Source organism: Thalassophryne amazonica, chromosome 18, assembly GCF_902500255.1.
Source record: "Thalassophryne amazonica chromosome 18, fThaAma1.1, whole genome shotgun sequence".
NCBI classification, from domain to species: Eukaryota; Metazoa; Chordata; class Actinopteri; order Batrachoidiformes; family Batrachoididae; genus Thalassophryne; species Thalassophryne amazonica.
The window spans coordinates 53823310-53843754 of NC_047120.1; the positions used below are offsets into that span (position 1 = coordinate 53823310).

Genomic DNA, 20445 nt, shown 5'->3' on the forward strand with positions numbered 1-20445 from the left:
CTCCAGTCCTATTACTGCCCGAGTCTTCAAATTCACAGGGAACATTCTTGGGACACAGACCTTGGACAAGTTCAAAAATGGCTCATCCTGACCTATATTAAGAGGTATTTTAAGAGGTTAAAAGTCACATTCTCTTTCATTCTGTTCTGTTTTTCATTTTGAGTGGCAGGGATTACAGCCAATTAGAGTAGAGTGGCACCATAATGGCAGGTCTCTGTAAAACCGCTTATGTAAAAGTGTTTATGTAACATGTTTCTCACATATTCTGTAAAAGCCAGCGAGAAATAAACACTTCTAAAACTGAAAACGCTGTTTTTGGAACCTAATAACACTTCTGAAGTGATTTACAAGACATTTTGCATATGTCAGTGTGGTGACACCACAGGCTAGCTGCAAACCATTTCGTTTGTGTGTAAATACAACCTCTTTGTAGTAAGTAAGTCCCTTCGGCTGCTCCCTTGTTTGCACTCGGGGTCGCCACAGCAAATCCAAGGTGGATCTGCATGTTGAATTGGCACAGGTTTTACGCCGGATGCCCTTCCTGACGCAACTCCACATTACATGGAGAAATGTGGCAGGGGTGGGATTTGAACCCAGAACCTTCTGCACTGAAACCAAGTGCATTAACCACTTGGTTACTGCCCCTGCAAATACAACCTCTTTGTAATATATTCTGTAAAAGCCAGCGAGAAATAAACACTTCTAAAACTAAAAACGCTATTTTTGTAACCTGGTAACACCTCTGGAGTGATTTACAAGACATTTTGCGTACGTCACTGTGGTGGTGTCACAGGCTAGCTGCAAACCATTTTGTTTGTGTGTAAATACAACCTCTTTGTAATATATTCTCTAAAAGCCAGTGAGAAATAAACACTTCTAAAACTGAAAATGCTGTTTTTGTAACCTGATAACACCTCTGGAGTGATTTACATTTGGCAAGCGTCAGCGTGCATGCTAACTTCCGCTCTTGTCAAAAGCTCATTAAATGTAAATATTGTTTATGATTGACTGATTGATAGAGGGGATTAAACATGTACAAATTCTAAGACAATAGGATCATAACAAATGTGTATATATATATATATATATATATATATATATATATATATATATATATATACACACACACACACACACACACACCTACATAGACTTTGCACTGGGATACCAATTAAGCAACAAATTATAAAGACGACAAGGCTCATGTGGCCGAGGGTATTTTAGCATTGTGTTATATTTTACAAATGCATTGATGATCTTTGCATTGTTGTTTTTACCCCATTAAATTGAAGAATTTGAAAATAAACCAAAATACAATTACATTATATCACATAAGAAGTTAAAATTCACTCTGTGTTTTGTCAAAATATTTTTTTTTCATTCCATCTTATTTACACATTTATTTTTGATTATTAACAGTGTGGAGTTTAAAGTTTTTAGAACACTGTGGAAGCAGTGCAGCACAGCTGCAATATTTTCCAGCAGTGACTATATAAATACAGAAAAAGAAAAAAAAAAGAGAAAGGGGGGGAAATGCTGATGTAAGGGCAACTCTACAGTAAATAAACTACAGTACCAACATATACTGCATTCACCAGGCTCTAAAATAAAATACACTGGTTTATTTTACACAATATGTCTGGGACCTAGTATATATATATAGAGAGAGAGAGAGATTCTCACAAATCCAACAAGAGCAAGCATTCATGATATGCACACTCTTAAGGCTATGAAATTGGGCTATTAGTAAAAAAAAAAAAAGTAGAAAAGGGGGTGTTCACAATAATAGTAGCATCTGTTGTTGACGCTACAAACTCAAAACTATTATGTTCAAACTGCTTTTTTTTAGCAATCCTGTGAATCACTAAACTAGTATTTAGTTGTATAACCACAGTTTTTCATGATTTCTTCACATCTGAAGGCATTAATTTTGTTGGTTTACTAGTGTGCTTGGGGTCATTGTCTTGTTGAAACACCCATTTCAAGGGCATGTCCTCTTCAGCATAAGGCAACATGACCTCTTCAAGTATTTTGACATATCCAAACTGATCCATGATACCTGGTGTACGATATATAGGCCCAACACCATAGTAGGAGAAACATGCCCATATCATGATGCTTGCACCACCATGCTTCACTGTCTTCACTGTGAACTGTGGCTTGAATTCAGAGTTTGGGGGTCGTCTCTCAAACTGTCTGTGGCCCTTGGACCCAAAAAGAACAATTTTACTCTCATCAGTCCACAAAATATTCCTCCATTTCTCTTTAGACCAGTTGATGTGTTCTTTGGCAAATTGTAACCTCTTCTGCACGTCTTTTATTTAACAGAGGGACTTTGCGGGGGATTCTTGCAAATAAATTAGTTTCACACAGGCGTCTTCTAACTGTCACAACACTTACAGGTAACTCCAGACTGTCTTTGATCATCCTGGAGCTGATCAATGGGTGAGCCTTTGCCATTCTGGTTATTCTTCTATCCATTTTGATGGTTGTTTTCCATTTTCTTTTTTTTTCTTTTCTTTTTTTTTGTCCATTTTAAAGCATTGGAGATCATTGTAGATGAACAGCCTATAATTTTTTGCACCTGCGTATAAGTTTTCCCTTCTCCAATCAACTTTTTAATCAAACTACACTGTTCTTCTGAACAATGTCTTGAACGTCCCATTTTCCTCAGGCTTTCAAAGGGAAAAGCATGTTCAACAGGTGCTGGCTTCATCCTTAAATAGGGGACACCTGATTCACACCTGATTGTTCCACAAAATTGACAAACTCACTGACTGAATGCCACACTACTATTACTGTGAACACCCCCTTTTCTACTTTTTTTTACTAATAGCCCAATTTCATAGCCTTAACAGTGTGCATATCATGAATGCTTGCTCTTGTTGGATTTGTGAGAATCTACTGAATCTACTGGTACTTTGTATCCCATGTAACAATAAGAAATATACTCAAAACCTGGATTAATCTTTTTAGTCACATAGCACTACTATTATTCTGAACACTACTGTACAAACAAGAGGTGGCAAGCAAGCATGAATCCATGTCACCAAAAGAAGAGAAAACTTGAAGGTAAAAAAAAACTGTAAAACACGATGGCGTAATGCACTCTGCAACCTCACCACTAGATGACACTAAATCCTACATACTGTAGTTTTAAAAAGGTGATTTTTGTTTTTTTTAAATACACAAGACAAATGAATACAACTCAGTAAACAAACTTTGCAAGTGGATTTACTTTGAGAGAGTGAATGAGCAATACTTATCATTCATACAAAAATGTATATTACTTTCAAGAAATGTGCAAACAAAGCTTTAATAAAGTATGCCTTCTCATGCTCTCAGATGCTGGCATTTGGAAAAATATACAGTTAGAAATATATACACATCCAAGAGTAACACATCTACATCATCAGTGTGAGCATGAGCAAGAATCTGCTTGCATAGTTAAGTGCATGCATAAGCGATTTTATCATGCAACAACTGCTTTCGTCTAGTTTACAAATGGTGATCTCAGTGCATTCAGTGCAGAAGTACCGCGTGATGCCAGCTAAAGGTGCGCGCGAGCGGTGATATCACACATGAAGATGAGGGCGGGAGGACCGGAATGCGCCGTGACGCCGCAGTGTTGCGCGTGAGTGTCCCAGCTGCCTGTGTACATGAACCCTGTGTTTGTCTGAGAGGAATGTTTGGAGACGTCTGGCAGTCAGAGGAGGTCAACCCTCCCCTCTTCCCATGAGGTTAAGAGTAGGCGTCTGCAGCCGACGGGCGAAGGTGGCGACGGGCGGCAGGGTGGGCGCGTTGCTACTACGGAACAAAAGCAAACCGAGTACAAACAAAGTTTTTTTCTTCCAGACACCAACAACACATGCTTCAGTCCTGCTCTGGTCATCAGCGTGCGCTTGACCGCGTGTGATTAAACATTTTTAAGAAGGTTGCAGCACAGCACGTCAAGGAGCATATGTAAACAGCGGGTTAAATAAGACTGAATGTCCATTAATAAATATTAAAATTCAATAAGAAATTTATCAACACCTGCAGCTGTACAATTTAGGTTAGACATAAGTGTGAGGCACTGATGTTTGTCGCCGTCTGGCTCTCTCTCCGCACCGAAGGAGAGCCGCACCTGTTTGGTTTGGAAATGATTCGATTCGCCGCGTGAGCTTCCTTTGGTGACTGAGCTGCTGCGTATCTCGAGAAGTCTCCGCACTTCGTCCCAGCTACTCTACAGACAGAACAAGGTAATAACTTCAATACGTGTGCAGTCCATGCATATGTACAATGCGGTACACGATTCCTCGATGCGAGCCGTACAAAGTGCTTCAGTAAAATTCATTCCTATATGTATTTAACAATGTGGACAACAGCTATCCACTGTGGGTAGCTGGTACTCTTGTACCGTAGGCTACAGGTGCTTTGAAGACTCAGAGTCTGATCTGGCGGTTAAAGCACCTCTGAGCTGCACTGGAGCGAATGATATCCCACCCTTTGGATCATTTCATTTGGCCCTCTGGTTAGCTTGTGTGGAGTTGCTGGGGATCTTCCTGGATTGTACTGTCTTTTTAGCAGGTTCTTTCTTTGATAGCTCCTTTATGTTGGCGGAGGATTGGCTGCTTGCTTCAGCTCCAGAAAGCTTGGACTTTGCAGAGGGTAGCAGTCCCGCCTTACAGGACTCCTTGTCTTTGGCTGTTGACAAGCTTGTCTGGGCGTCCGACATCATGCTGTGGGCTTTCTTGCTTGGTCCTTCTCTATTTGCATCCCCACCACCACAATCCTCTGGACTCCCTTTAGCTTCTGCCGTCCCCACTTTGCCGCCATCGGTTGACTTGCGAGTCTCTTTTGGCCTCAAGGCTGTTTTAAAAAATGATAAACCTTTGTCCTCTGTCTTACTGTTCCTCTGAGGTCCTCGTAATGCCGGGGTTGCATTTCCAGAAGAAACACCCACACTCGAGGATCTCAGGCTCGTCATCGAGGAGCTACTGCTTGAGCTTCGTCCTCCTGGTCTGTTCTCGGAAGCACGGCCCAATCTGGCCTCAGCTCTACTACCACCGCTTGTCCTGGAGGAAGGGTTCCCATTCATCACCTTTCTTTCTGAGATCCCATTGCTCCGTGAATAGTCCCGGCTTGCACTTCTTTCTGCTGCTTTCAGCCTTCCAGCAGCTGCACCTTTTTCACTTCCCCCTCTTGGCGAGGTTTTCTTCTGAGGGTGGGAGCTTTGTAGTCCCGGAGAACCACTCTTCATTTGAGGTGTAGCGTCAGAATGTAATGCCTCCTGGGTTTGGGATGGTCCCTTTTTGGAAGGGGTGGCAGATCTCAAGGAAGTGGGCTTACTAGTTTTAAGAGGTCCATCACTTTTGTCCTTGGGGTTGAACGCTGATGCAGCACTCTTTGTCTGTCCTCGAGATGGTGACTTGTCCGCACAGGGAGATGCAGGAGAAAGAGAGCTGGATGATGTTGAGAACGTGGCAGTGCGTTTCTTGGGACTCCTTTCGATCTCTAATCCACTTTTGGCTGAGGCTCTTTTGACACCTGAGCCATCTGTGGATGTAGTCCTTTGTTTCAGTTCCTTTGGTGTCGCTCCATGTCGAGGGCTGACCTGTTCAGGAGGTGTGACTGCATTGTTGTTATCTCCAGCCTGGATGGATTTCCTCTGCTCCACGTGTAACACGGCCTTGGAATGTACCTGCTCTAATAGCCGCTTACTGCTTGGATTGCTGTCCAGTGCGGCGAGGGATGATTTGACCCCTGTCTTAGGTGACCCACTAAAGCAGGAAGTTGACATCTTGGTATCAACCACCTCACCTATCCGTTCCAGTGTTGGAGAAGAAGAGTGGGATTCTAAGGAAAAACGTGAGGGAGAGATGGAACGGAGCTGGAGCTTAGCCGAATGGGACCAGGATGGTTTTGTGCAATTTTCACTGAGCACTAAGGGACTAGCAATGGAAGATCTTGACGAGAATGTTTGTCTTTGCATCCCTCTCACTGCCGGTCGGGTAGATAGGCCTGTGTGATGAAACTGAAATTAGCAAAATAGTTCTTTTTCAGTTCAGACCCCCCCCCCCAACCCCTTTCCCAAATGAATGAAGAAATCCCGAATCTCTCACCATCATCCTCGCTCCGTTCCGCGGCAAATTCGGCAGACTCGGACAGAGAGGCTAACGAGGTGCGTCTAGATGATCCAGATGAGGCTTGGCTAGGTGGACGGCTGCCCATCAATCGGCTTATCCAGTGCTCACATAAACTAGAGCTGGTGGAGCCTAAAGTCCAAAATCAAGAAAGAGTGAACACGTACAGTGACATAATCCAACACACATATCCAAACAACTACAATGAACAATTCCAGAATTAACCATCTGGGTTCGTGGCACCTTTGTCGTGATAAAAAAAATAAAACAAAGAGAGAGATAAGTATAACTTCATCACCTTGCCTACTGACATTTTTGTCCATCTAGTTGGAGGATCAAACCTATGACCCTGAGGTCACACAGCTGCTTACCAAACTTTAGGCCACCAGTTCCACATTAGCCGTCTAATCTCCGTTTCACATCGACGACTAAACTTGTAGATTATCTGTCTAATGTTAGTCGACAATTTTCACGGACATAAGCGGCCTCGCCGGTGCCGATGCCAAGAAGTGTGTCCAATGGATGAGAGTTTTGTTTACTTCCGGGTTGGTTGTCTGCTACAAACATGGCCGAATCTGCCGCACCAGAAAAGAAGCGCTCCCGGCCTTGTAAACATCTCCAATGGATTATTACGGTCCCGGAACACCTGCTCCCACCGCAAGGCTCTCCTTCCTTCCTTCTCCATCAAGTGGTGGTACATGATAGCTGCCATTTTTGAGGTAAGACACTGGAGTTTTGTCAACTAAAATACGATTAGCCTCCTCTGTACCAGGCTAAAACCTTTAGTCAGCTAACGCAAAAATTTAGCCGACTAACCGCTTTGTGCAACGACTAACATCAAAAGATTAGTCGACTAAACAAGATGAGATTGCTTTATGAAACCGGGCCCAGTTCCTCTAAATCAAGTCATATAATGAAGTGCAAAATGCAAGCAATGACACCAACTAATCCCATCTTATAGCACCCCCAACACCCTTGAGATATTTATGCAATGCACTGGGATCAACTTCATGAAGCCATGAAAAGGGAGGGCAAAGTAAAATAGCTCCCCCTAAAGGAGAAAAGCCTCCAGACTATGACATGTCTTGCTAGCTGCGCTGTTACCCTACAGTCCAACAAAAGTATTGTAATATGTGTGTCTGTGTACAAAACAACCCGAAAACAGGTGAGCAGATTTTTACTAAACGTGGTTGAAATATTGCCTGATTGAGTGTCTCTTGATGAATAACTTTTGGATCGGTCAAAGTCAAGGTCAATTCCCTTAAAAACATCATTTGCAAAACATGTTTCACGGGATATCTCTGCAACCAGTGAGGCTAAAGAGACCCTATATAAAGCTCATGAATCAATCAATCAATCATTTGTAATCAAATGGCATTAGAGACATTATGATAATCACAAAGGAGTCAAGGAATTATGTCATAATCGTCAAAAAACATATCTTCCAGGACATCTCCATAACTTATAGGGCTAGAGAGGTGATCCAAAACTTAAATCGATCAGCCAGTTATTTGTCATTATGTGGTGGAAGTGATGTCATGATGACATCACAAAAAATACATTTACTATGTGTGTCCATAGGGTATCCACCCCCCCCCCCCATACCTTTCATTTGTTCAATGTGTTGTTTACTGTACATGTTAATTAAGAAACATGTACTGTATGTAGCATGCACTTGAAAATTACTTTAAAAATGGATATTTTTTTATATTTACTATAAATACTGTCTTCTTACTACAAAATAATCATGCTGCTATTGAGCTCCACCAACAAAACAAGAAATCTTCTGGATCCACCAGTGATTTGTACGACTCTTAATGTGGAAGTATGACTTCAATCAAGCGTACAAATGAAGCAATTTTAAATTAAATTTTAATACATTTTTTTTCTCTGTGTATAACATATTGCAGAATGTTCAATGAATGAATGAATAACTAAAAATTTACCTCCCACAGAACTGTTTGCAGACCAAGATGGGATGGTTGCGCGTCTTTGGTAAAACAAGATGTAGGCCGTCTGCTTGCACACTTCGTTTTCAGATATGGGATGAACATCACTATCGTCAAAGCAATACCACTGACCATCAATAGAGTTCTTGCAGTGCGCTACAAGGCAGAGTGGAAAGGAATCAAACAGTAAGTCCACAAGTGTCGACGCCCACCCCCACAGAAAGTAACACACACCACTTTACCTGTGTAATGACCCCCCTGCATGGTCCCATGATGGTTGCACACCGCATACAAGTCGTAAAGGTAGTCCTCAGGATCCCGGCCCATCCCGTAAGGCCGTCTCCATGGTGACCAGTGGGAGGGGAGGCTCCAGCTGCTCTGGCTCCTCTTAACTATATGTGGCGCCATGTCCATGCCGGTCAGAGGGAATTTCACCATGTTCTGCATCTTCATCCGTCGATCTCCATCCTGAACGTCGAAATGCATCTTTATGTTATTGTGTAAAGGCGCGCCATGTGACAAGAGATCGGTGGTTAAATCAGCACCTGTCTGAAGCGCTTCAGGTGAAGTATGAGGATGTCTGGCAGCGTCCAGAGACTGAGCTTGATGCTGCCCTGCTGGAGCTGCTTACAGTGCGGACATCGCCACGCATCATCAGGGGCCAGCTGGCGTAAACGTGGAAAGAAAGTTTGTGTTTCAATGCGGATATGATGTCGCACAAATCTATATACATAAAGGGCTACGTCTGTCTGTCCGGGATAAACTCCCAAACTACAATATGTAGCCCTAAAGACTATATATATTCTGAATTCTCATGACATGGGGAACAAACTGGTACCATTTTTTTAAAAGTTGAACTGAAAATTACCCAAAAAAATAGCCATTTATGTAAGACCATACAGTGCTGTACCATGTGCTTTTCATGCTGCCACTTCTGTCTGTCTTTCTATCTGTCTGGGATAAACTTCCAAACTATAATATGTAGCCTTAAAAACTATATATATTCTGAATTCTCATGACATGGGGAACAAACTGGTACCATTTTTTTAAAAGTTGAACTGAAAATTACCCCCAAAATAACCAGCTGTGGGTTTATCTAATCCCTTTCTACAGCACACTCAGCAAAACAACATGCTTAGGCTGAGGCTGTGGGTATGACCAGGCATCAAATTTCCAGCCCTGTATATGTGTTGGCCATCTCTGTTTATTTAATCCCTTTATAAAGCACACTCAGCACAGCACAGCCACAGCACACTCAGCAAAACAACAACAACATGCTTAGGCTGAGGCTGTGGGTATGACCAGGCAGATTCAAATTTCCAGCCCTGTATATGTGTTGGCCATCTCTGTTTATTTAATCCCTTTCTACAGCACACTCAGCACGCCACAGCCACAGCACACTCAGCAAAACAACATGCTTAGGCTGAGGCTGTGGGTATGACCAGGCAAATTCAAATTTCCAGTCCTGTATATGTGTTGACCATCTATGTTTATTTAATCCCTTTCTAAAGCACACTCAGCACAGCACAGCCACAGCACAATCAGCAAAACAACAACAACATGCTTAGGCTGAGGCTGTGGGTATGACCAGGCAGATTCAAATTTCCAGCCCTGTATATGTGTTGGCCTTCTCTGTTTATTTAATCCCTTTCTACAGCATACTCAGCACAACACAGCCACAGCATACTCAGCAGAACAACAACATGCTTAGGCTGAGGCTGTGGGTATGACCAGGCAGATTCAAATTTCCAGTCCTGTATATGTGTTGACCATCTCTGTTTATTTAATCCCTTTCTAAAGCACACTCAGCACAGCACAGCCACAGCACAATCAGCAAAACAACAACAACATGCTTAGGCTGAGGCTGTGGGTATGACCAGGCAGATTCAAATTTCCAGCCCTGTATATGTGTTGGCTATCTCTGTTTATTTAATCCCTTTCTACAGCATACTCAGCACAACACAGCCACAGCACACTCAGCAAAACAACAACATACTTAGGCTGAGGCTGTGGGTATGACCAGGCAGATTCAAATTTCCAGCCCTGTATATGTGTTGGCCTTCTCTGTTTATTTAATCCCTTTCTACAGCATACTCATCACAACACAGCCACAGCACACTCAGCAAAACAACAACATGCTTAGGCTGAGGCTGTGGGTATGACCAGGCAGATTCAAATTTCCAGCCCTGTATATGTGTTGATCATCTCTGTATATTTAATCCCTTTCTACAGCATACTCAGCACAACACAGCCACAGCACACTCAGCAAAACAACAACATGCTTAGGCTGAGGCTGTGGGTATGACCAGGCAGATTCAAATTTCCAGCCCAGTATATGTGTTGACCATCTCTGTTTATTTATTCCCTTTCTAAAGCACACTCAGCACAGCACAGCCACAGCACAATCAGCAAAACAACAACAACATACTTAGGCTGAGGCTGTGGGTATGACCGGGCAGATTCAAATTTCCAGCCCTGTATATGTGTTGGCTATCTCTGTTTATTTAATCCCTTTCTACAGCATACTCAGCACAACACAGCCACAGCACACTCAGCAAAACAACAACATGCTTAGGCTGAGGCTGTGGGTATGACCAGGCAGATTCAAATTTCCAGCCCTGTATATGTGTTGGCTATCTCTGTTTATTTAATCCCTTTCTACAGCATACTCAGCACAACACAGCCACAACACACTCAGCAAAAACAACAACATGCTGAGGCTGTGGGTATGACCAGGCAGATTCAAATTTCCAGCCGTGTATATGTGTTGGCCATCTCTGTTTATTTAATCCCTTTCTACAGCATACTCAGCAGAACACAGCCACAGCACACTCAGCAAAACAACAACATGCTTAGGCTGAGGCTGTGGGTATGACCAGGCAAATTCAAATTTCCAGCCCTGTATATGTGTTGACCATCTCTGTTTATTTAATCCCTTTCTAAAGCACACTCAGCACAGCACAGCCACAGCACAATCAGCAAAACAACAACAACATGCTTAGGCTGAGGCTGTGGGTATGACCAGGCAGATTCAAATTTCCAGCCCTGTATATGTGTTGGCTATCTCTGTTTATGTAATCCCTTTCTTCATCTACTTTATGTTCTCAACTGTTAAGCACCTGACTGTCCTGTACAACCCAGTTTGCCTTCCTGTCTGAATACATTCATTGTATGTTTGTAAAATTGCAATGTAAAAACAGTGAAATACACCACTACCTCAGTTTTGATTCACTGATATTTACATTTACTGTTACCTACCTTTTGTGTGTAATTTTGTTCTAAATTTGATTGCAAAACAAAGTCTGCATGAAGGATTTGTCTTTTAACCAAGTATTTCCACTTAATTTGGGGAGTCCACCTCTTATAGTTCTGCTGGACAAACTTTAGCCCATTAGCTATTATATTTATAAGACATCAGTATTACAAAAACAAATGTTGGGCAATTGTTTTGATTAAAATGATTGGCATTTGGCTTATGTCTAAAACAGGTTAAAACAGGTACCCCAGTTAGTCACACTGTAATTTGAGTGTTTGTCTGTTTGTTTTCCACACAGCTTGATATTACGTAATTATTGTATGGCCTTGCCTTACAATATAAAGCGCCTTGGGGCAACTGTTTGTTGTGATTTGGCGCTATATAAATAAAATTGATTGAATTGATTGATATGTGGATGATGATCCACCCCAGAATTCCCTTTACAAAGTTTGTTTCTGCAAATGTCAAGGTCACTGGGTGTCAACAGTGAAAATTTAGATTCCCCACCTCCCACCCCATTGAGACGTCCACCAAACGTGGTGCACATATGTAGGTGAGTTCTGGAATTGCCCAGATAAGGTCATATTTGCCACACCTTTGGCAGTTTTCCACCAAATCTGGTATGTGGCTGAAGGTTGCGTGTGGAATCGCACACGCTGAGGTCATTAGGTACAAGGACAAGGAATGGGGACCGAACCTGCACATGTGCATGCCGGACCTGCCTCGGTGTCTGTCATATTGCAGAGTGCATGCATTGATCTGTGTGCTCAGTCTACCTGTTCCTCTTTGGTGTAGAGCTGAAAGCACTGTGCCAGCGAGCACATCTGCGGCTGCATGTGCTGCTCCTTTATTTGACGCACGCTTTCAGCATCCGGGATATATTCATCCTCAGTGCGTTTAAACAGACTGCAGGCATGACATGGAAAGATCACGGAGGAGACGACACACGTTACACACATCTGACCAAAATTCAAACATCTGACTCTGGAATTATCAAATATGAAACAAACTCTGCAGATGCAACAGACGAGCCGCCGCACTGACAACCGGTTTGTATCTTTGCAAGATTTCACTTACTAGTCTTTCGTTTCCTTGTCCCATTCGACGACAATTTTGACATGGGGTGGTCCTCCAGGTCCACAAGACTTGTATGCCCTAGTAAAATTAAACAGAAATGACAATTTCTTGTCTTTTATACAAGACTTTCATAGGGCTTGATTTTAGTTTTCATTTATAGAAATTAAGTAGCGCCCTTCAAATCAGACTAATAATCTGGTCACACGAAGAAAAAAAACTCTGGAGCCACCACTGAACTACAGCCACTGCTTCTTTAAATCATTGTTTTATATTTCATGTTGGATAATTCTTTCATAATCTCTTTTGTGGCTTTACATTTATGATTTTACACATAAAAAAAATTTGCAAGAAAACACTTATGATCGTTAAATAACGTCCGCAACTATTTGAACATTGTCAAAGTTTTTGTTTGAAACCATCACATCTTGTTGAAGTGTTCAAGTCAAAAACAAACCTTTGAAATTATCTTTAGGCCTTTTATCTGCTGAGTCGTCAATCTGGTGGTGAACATCTCAACGTGTTGTCCAATTATTTTTGGAACTTTCAAAATTAGAGATGCACACTGCAAAAAGTACTGTCATTCAGATTTGCATGGAACCACCCTGAAATTAAAGCAGACAGTCTGCATTCGGAGGTCATTTGATTATTTGCTTTCAACATTAATAATCTGTAATATCTTTGGAAATATCCAAATATTTGTGGACCTAACTCTACCTAGTTTTGCCTACTGTAACACTGCACTGTAAAATCCATTTTAGTCTATCATTATATTTAACACAAGTATATATCAAAAATGTTTTACAGGCCAAGGGTGTACTCGATGCTCGGCACATTATTTTTATGCTGCAGCTGCAAAATCTTTTTTTTCTTTCTAATCCATGTAAAAGCAGAGGGTCAGCACCTTCTGAGAAGAACAAGAAAAAATAAACAAGGTCTGATGTCTCTATTAGTTCTTCTGAAGAGTGAAGAAAAACAGTGATTTATAGAAAAGTATTATTAGAACGCTCAGCAACTCGTATGAAACAACACTTCTCCCTGGTGGCCGTGAGTGGTATTACCTCTCTACAGAAGGATGGCAGAGCGGTTGGTCCTCCTGAGGCAACAGGTACGTGATTCCAACCACTCCCACCACACGCAGAGTGAAGGGCCCCACCTGCAGACCGGAAAGGGTATTACATGTGGACGAGTTATAAAAGAAATATACGAGTATGTACAGGGGCAGATTTATGCACAGGCTCTCCTGGGCCTAATCACATGGGAGCAAACAATTTCCTCCACAGGAATACTGTATAAAACACACATGATAATGTAAATATTAACAGTCGCACATTACACAACTTTCATCCGGATCCTGCAACTTTTACATTAATTCCTGAATTTCATTCGGATCTTGAACTTTCATCAGGGTGTTGGATTTGATCGTGATTTCTGATCTTTGATCCTGATCACTGAACTTTGATGCCAATCACTGTTTGTTGCTCATGTTCCTGACTTTAGATCCTTACCTCTGATCATGTCCCTTGATCTTTAGCGCTAATATTTGATCTAATGACTGTTATCTGATCCTGATATTTGATCCTGATTTCTGAAGGTTGATCCCGATCATGCTCATGTTCATTACATTTGTTCTTTGATCATGACCTTGGCCCTTATTGCTGTCCTTTGATCCATATCGCTGCATTTTGATCTTTGTCTCTCATATTTGTTCCCAAGTGGTAGCACTCATTGCTGACTTGATCATTGAATTTTGATCCTGATTACTGATCTTTGATCTTAACAACTAAACTTTGATCCTAATCATTGAACTTTGCTCCTGCACCTGACATTTGATCGTTATAGCTGACCTTTGATCTGTATCACTGAATGTTGTTTGTAATTACTGATCTTTGATCTTGATTGCTGAACTTTGATTCTAATCACAAACTTTGCCCATGTTTGATATTTTATCCTTATCTCTAACCTTTGATCCTGATCCTTAGACCTGATTACTGATCTTTGATCTAGATTACTGAACTTTGATCCAAATCATTGAACTTTGTTCACGCACCTGACATTTAATCATTATAGCTGTCCTTTAATCTGTATCACTGAATGTTGTTTGTGACTACTAATCTTTGATCTTCATTATTGAACTTTGATTCCAATCATTGAACTTTGCCCATGTTCTTATTTTGTATTTCTGCTCTAACCTGATGGCTGTCCTTTGATCCTGATTATTGAACTTTGATCTTGAATGCAGTGCTTGGCTCTCAGCCAAATTGAATAGGTTTCACCAAGGTCCATGATCCACCACTCTACCAAGTTTGACCAAAACTGGTTTATTACATGACTTTTGTGTATTTCAGCTGTGAACAGACAAACAGATGCCAGTTAAAATATAACCTCTATGACAGACATATCAATTGGCAACAGAACACCGTCCCGTTCAGTGTTGTATAGTAACAAAGTCAAAATACTTCACTACTGTACTTAAGTACGTTTTGGGAGACTTTGTACTTTACTTGAGTTTTTTTAATTCAGCTTACTTTCACTTTTACTTCACTACATTTCCAACCTTAATTGCATACTTCTACTCCGATACATTTTCTATGTGCCATGCCGTTACTCGTTACAAAAAAACACACACACACACACGGAAAAAGTCACATTTTCACCCAGAGACACCACTGATTACTAGTGACTGCAACGAAGTCAGGCCGATTTGTCATGAGGCATGTCCGGTAGGCTATTTTGCAATTGCGCACTTGTTTGTCAGGAAAATGATCATTTCTCTACATTGATTACAGACCTGCAGCGGGTCTGTAATCAACTTTTCTGCAGCGCGGCTTTGTTTTGAACCTTGAACCAATCGAAGCAGTGATTCCCAGATTGAAGCAGTGCTTTGATCTACGATTCGTGGGTTCTTTATCGCTTTATCCTAATTTTTCCCCGCTAAAGCCCTGAAGAGCATATGTCTGTGAGTAATATTTAATATTTTTTTGTTAAACCAACCTGTTATGGTCTTCTGAAACAGTTGATGTATTTTATAACTTAAAAACGGGACCAATGCTAACGCGTTAGCATGTCTATGGCGTTTCAATGTTAAAGTTAGCATTAAGCTGTTCGCATCAGCACGTTTGTGTTGATTTGTTTTCTGTATAATTAATGGCTCAGCGTTCGTTGTCATAAAAAAGTCAAATTGTAATTTTTTTTTATTCATATATTAATAATAATAATCGCAAAACTAACCAATAATAGTCTACATAATAGATAATAATAGTCAATAATAATAGACTAATAATGTTACAATACAATTTTAGAGAAAGACACAAAAAGAACCTAATGAAACAAAACAACAGAAAAGATAAAACCATGTAACAATGAAAATAAATAAATACATATAGAAATAAATAACTGTTTCCTGTGAACACCTAGTGAGTATCCTACTCTCGTTTAGGTTTTGAAACCTTGTTTCTGAAGTGTTTTGTGTGATGTGCACAATTTTCAGTACTTTGACTAATTACAAGCCTAGATAAACTTTATATAAAAAAAATCAGTCCGTTTTTGATTATTAACATTTACTTGTACTTTTACTTTCAATACTTGAGTACATTTATTTGTACCTTACTTGTCATACTTAAGTACAATAAATACTAGATACTTTAAGACTTTTACTTGAGTAGCATTTCAATCGGTGACTCGAACTTCTACCAAAGTCATTTTTTTAATGGGTATCTGTACTTTTACTTAAGTGTGATTTTCCGGTACTTTATACAACACTGGTCCCGTTGCATGATGGGAATTGTAGTGCCTCAACACATGACAATATTTGTACATTTATTAAAGCTTAGAAATCATGTGCAATCTTTGTGGCCTTCCCTGAAAAAAATGTGTAATTATTTGTTATTATCTGTTCATATAATAGGATTTTAAAGACCCACAGACAAGCGTCGTCTAGGCGACCGAAGCCACTTTAATCCTGCCCCAGCGACACGTGAAGCAGTGCGTACCTGCACTAAAACCCCAGGGCGAAGAAGATGCCGCATCTTCTCCAGGATCTCTTTCTGAAGAACATCCCACGTCACAGTACGCTCCAGATAGAGCATGAATGGATTACCAAACCTGTGGGGGGGGGTTCACACAACGATGACATCTTATAGGTTTTAGTCATTTTTAAAAAAAAATTGGCACAGGGTTGTGGAGTAACGTACCTGCGGCCTTGCTGTCCTGCACAGGCTCTGTTACACACCAACAACACGACCTTCTCAGCCTGCTCCGTGTTCTTGTTGGGGCTGGGAGGTGGCGTTGTGGGCTCTTGTATTTGCGTTGGCATCCTGTTGTTATCAGTACCAAACTTCAAGTTGTTCTGGTTGAGATTTGCATGTGGGCTCACTGAGATGAACACAAAGTGTAACGTTAGACTTCCATATGGAGGTCAGCTTCTAGTTTCTCAACATCAGTCTGTTTCTAATCGGATTTAGACTCCTACTCTTGTATTAAAACGGAGCTAAAGTCATTTGTAAGGAGCAATCAGGACGTTGTACCGCCTCGCTTGGAGCGGATCTGCTCTGGTCGGAAGAGCTCAGGTGTCTCAAAGGCAAAGATTGAGTCGCTCTCCTGGATGATTTCGAGGTCGTCGTCATCGTCACAGAAAGAACGATGGAAGCCGTCGTAGTACATTTCAGTGAGGACAATCTGAAGACAAAAATAGAGAGTGGACGGCTTTAGCAAATATGATCAAAATAAAAATGTATTAAGGCAAAAGAGTCACTAAGGGACTGGATTTCAGGTTTAAATCCACAACCAAAAATATTCCACATATACTGTAGTCAGGGCAGATATGAGGAAACTGAAAAAGAATGGAAGGGATTGTTTCTTAAACTGATTCAGTATTTCACAGAATTTGAAACATTAAATGAAACGGTTGCTGCAGGAAATTGTTCACTGTTTGAAGCACTCAAAGCTAAATGTTCAAAACACTAAGTACCAGCGTTTCTTCAAAAAAAAAAAAAATTACTTCAACATGTACAAAACACTACATTCAAAAAAGATTCACACTTTAGGAAGAGCTTAAAACAATAAACGATACATACAGCTGCTTCGGAAAATGATTCACCGTTTCCACAACCAAAATATTCCACATATACTGTAGTTAGGGAAGAAATGAGGAAACTGAAAAAGAATGGAAGGGATTGTTTCTTAAACTGATTCAGTATTTCACAGAATTTGAAACATTAAATGAAACAGTTGCTGCAGGAAATTGTTCACTGTTTTGAAGCACTCAAAGCTAAATGTTCAAAACACTAAGTACCAGCGTTTCTTCAAAAAAAAAAAAAAAATTACTTCAACATGTACAAAACACTACATTCAAAAAAGATTCACACTTTAGGAAGAGCTTAAAACAATAAACGATACATACAGCTGCTTCGGAAAATGATTCACCATTTCCACAAGCAAAATATTCCACATATACTGTAGTTAGGGAAGAAATGAGGAAACTGAAAAAGAATGGAAGGGATTGTTTCTTAAACTGATTCAGTATTTCACAGAATTTGAAACATTAAATGAAACAGTTGCTGCAGGAAATTGTTTACTGTTTTGAAGCACTCAAAGCTAAATGTTCAAAACACTAAGTACCAGCGTTTCTTCAAAAAAAAAAAAAAAAAATTACTTCAACATGTACAAAACACTACATTCAAAAAAGATTCACACTTTAGGAAGAGCTTAAAACAATAAACGATACATACAGCTGCTTCGGAAAATGATTCACCATTTCCACAAGCAAAATATTCCACATATACTGTAGTTAGGGAAGAAATGAGGAAACTGAAAAAGAATGGAAGGGATTGTTTCTTAAACTGATTCAGTATTTCACAGAATTTGAAACATTAAATGAAACAGTTGCTGCAGGAAATTGTTTACTGTTTTGAAGCACTCAAAGCTAAATGTTCAAAACACTAAGTACCAGCGTTTCTTCAAAAAAAAAAAAAAAAATACTTCAACATGTACAAAACACTACATTCAAAAAAGATTCACACTTTAGGAAGAGCTTAAGACAATAAACGATACATACAGCTGCTTCGGAAAATGATTCACCATTTCCACAAGCAAAATATTCCACATATACTGTAGTTAGGGAAGAAATGAGGAAACTGAAAAAGAATGGAAGGGATTGTTTCTTAAACTGATTCAGTATTTCACAGAATTTGAAACATTAAATGAAACGGTTGTTGCAGGAAATGGTTCACTGTTTGAAGCACCCGAAACTAAATGCTCAAAACACTAAGTACAAGCATTTATTTTAAAAACTACTTCAACATCTACAAAGCACTAAATAAAAAAAAAACATTCACACTTTTTGAAGTGCTTGAAATAATAAATGATACATACAGCTGCTTCAGAAAATGATTCACTGTTTCCACAAACAAAATATTCCATATATACTGTAGTTAGGACAGAAATGAGGAAATTGAAAAAGAATGGAAGGGATTGTTTCTTAAACTGAATCAGTATTTCACAGACTTTGAAACATTAAATTAAAAAGTTGCTGCAGGAAATAGTTCAATGTTTGAAGGATTCAAAACTAAATGCTCAAAACACTAAGTACCAGGGTTTCTTTAAAAAACTACTTCAACATGTACAAAGCACTAAATTAAAAAAAAAATTCACATTTTTTGAAGAGCTTGAAACAATAAATGATACATACAGCTGCTTCAGAAAAATGATTCACTGTTTCAAAGTGCTCAACACACTGACACATTTTTTTGTTTTTAGTTTACTTTCAGTGTGCCCCAAATACTAAATGAAATGGATAATTAAGAAAATGATTTGTGACCACTTGAAACAATAAATACAGCTGTTTTAGAAAATAGCTCACTTCTTCATCAAAGTGAAGTGACACATAGTTCTTTTTTTATTCCGTTTGAAAGTGCCCAAAACACTAACTGAAACAATGACCTTTGAAAATGATTCACAGTTTTAAAGTGCACAAAATAATCAACTGAACAAAAGGCTTCAGAAATTGAGTCAATTTTAGAAGTGCTTAAACCACTAAATTAAACACCGGCTTCAGAAAATGTTTCATTGCTTCAAAACCACTGAAACACTAATTCAAACTGCTGCTTCAGAAAATAATTCTGTGTCACTATGTGACATGGTTGCTACAGAAAATGGTTCACTGTTTCAAAACACTAAAAAACAAAATGAGAACAGTTGCTTCAGAAAATGACTGGCTGCTTTGAAAGAAAACATATGGAGTGGGATGCCCCCAAATATATTTCTGGTTCCGCCCATGGTCTTGGATAATCTATCTGGTCTACAGACAACACATAATCCTACATAATGCTAATCGCAGGGTTAAATTGAATCCAAACCCTCTGATGGGTCACTGAGAACCTCTTCCGGCTCTCGTTAAGTCTACATGCAGTCAAAGAGGAGAAACGGTACCTGTTGAGCAGGGATTTTAGTTTCCTGGGCCACAGCTTTTCTCAGCCTGGACACGGTGCCCGACAGAGGAACCGCCACCCCGACTCTCATACAGTGGGAGCACTTTCCTTGGTACACAACTGTCACGTAGAGAGGCCTGCAGCAAAATACAACGTCAGCTCGTAGCCATAATTGGAGCGATGCTTCACACATTGTTGGCAGTTCTAAATTTAGCATTCTATTGTCAGTTGTTTCCTTCTGTTTGTTTGTGCTCCGTCTGACACTTCAGCTGCAAAAATTACACTACATCTTACTTATTTTGGGACACTGTGATATCTGACACACGCGGTGTTACGGGTGAATCTGGCACCGCGTGGGCTTACCGCGTGTGAGGCACCGGGATTGGCAGTGAGATGCAGAGGAAAGGATCAAAGGTGTTGCTCTGTTTCTGGCAGTGAGGGCAAGTCAGGGACGACCTACACACAGACAAAACACACACAGACAAAACAACACACACTCATTCTTAAAATCTTGGTTAAATCATTTCAAATCTACAAACATTGACCTGCTCACAGATTTGTCCAGTATTGCTGCAAAATACTTTTATTTAAATTTTTGTGCATGAGATATTTTC

The 20445-nt window shown here is 40.2% G+C and overlaps 1 protein-coding gene across 1 annotated transcript in view; it reads right to left on the bottom strand.

The window, feature by feature from the left end:
* Nucleotides 1-4212: 4212 nt before the first annotated feature.
* LOC117530930 (ubiquitin carboxyl-terminal hydrolase 31-like) overlaps nt 4213-20445 on the bottom strand; it is a 37728-nt gene continuing 21495 nt past the window's right edge. The window contains exons 4-16 of the mRNA XM_034193893.1: nt 20195-20287; nt 19833-19968; nt 16931-17081; nt 16598-16778; nt 16397-16508; nt 13466-13560; nt 12408-12485; nt 12107-12236; nt 8620-8739; nt 8317-8542; nt 8072-8230; nt 6105-6257; nt 4213-6003 (exon numbers count right to left, since the gene is read on the bottom strand). Coding sequence (XP_034049784.1) covers nt 4499-6003; nt 6105-6257; nt 8072-8230; nt 8317-8542; nt 8620-8739; nt 12107-12236; nt 12408-12485; nt 13466-13560; nt 16397-16508; nt 16598-16778; nt 16931-17081; nt 19833-19968; nt 20195-20287 — 3139 coding nt within the window. The 3' untranslated portion in view covers nt 4213-4498. The remainder of the gene's footprint in view (nt 6004-6104; nt 6258-8071; nt 8231-8316; nt 8543-8619; nt 8740-12106; nt 12237-12407; nt 12486-13465; nt 13561-16396; nt 16509-16597; nt 16779-16930; nt 17082-19832; nt 19969-20194; nt 20288-20445) is intronic.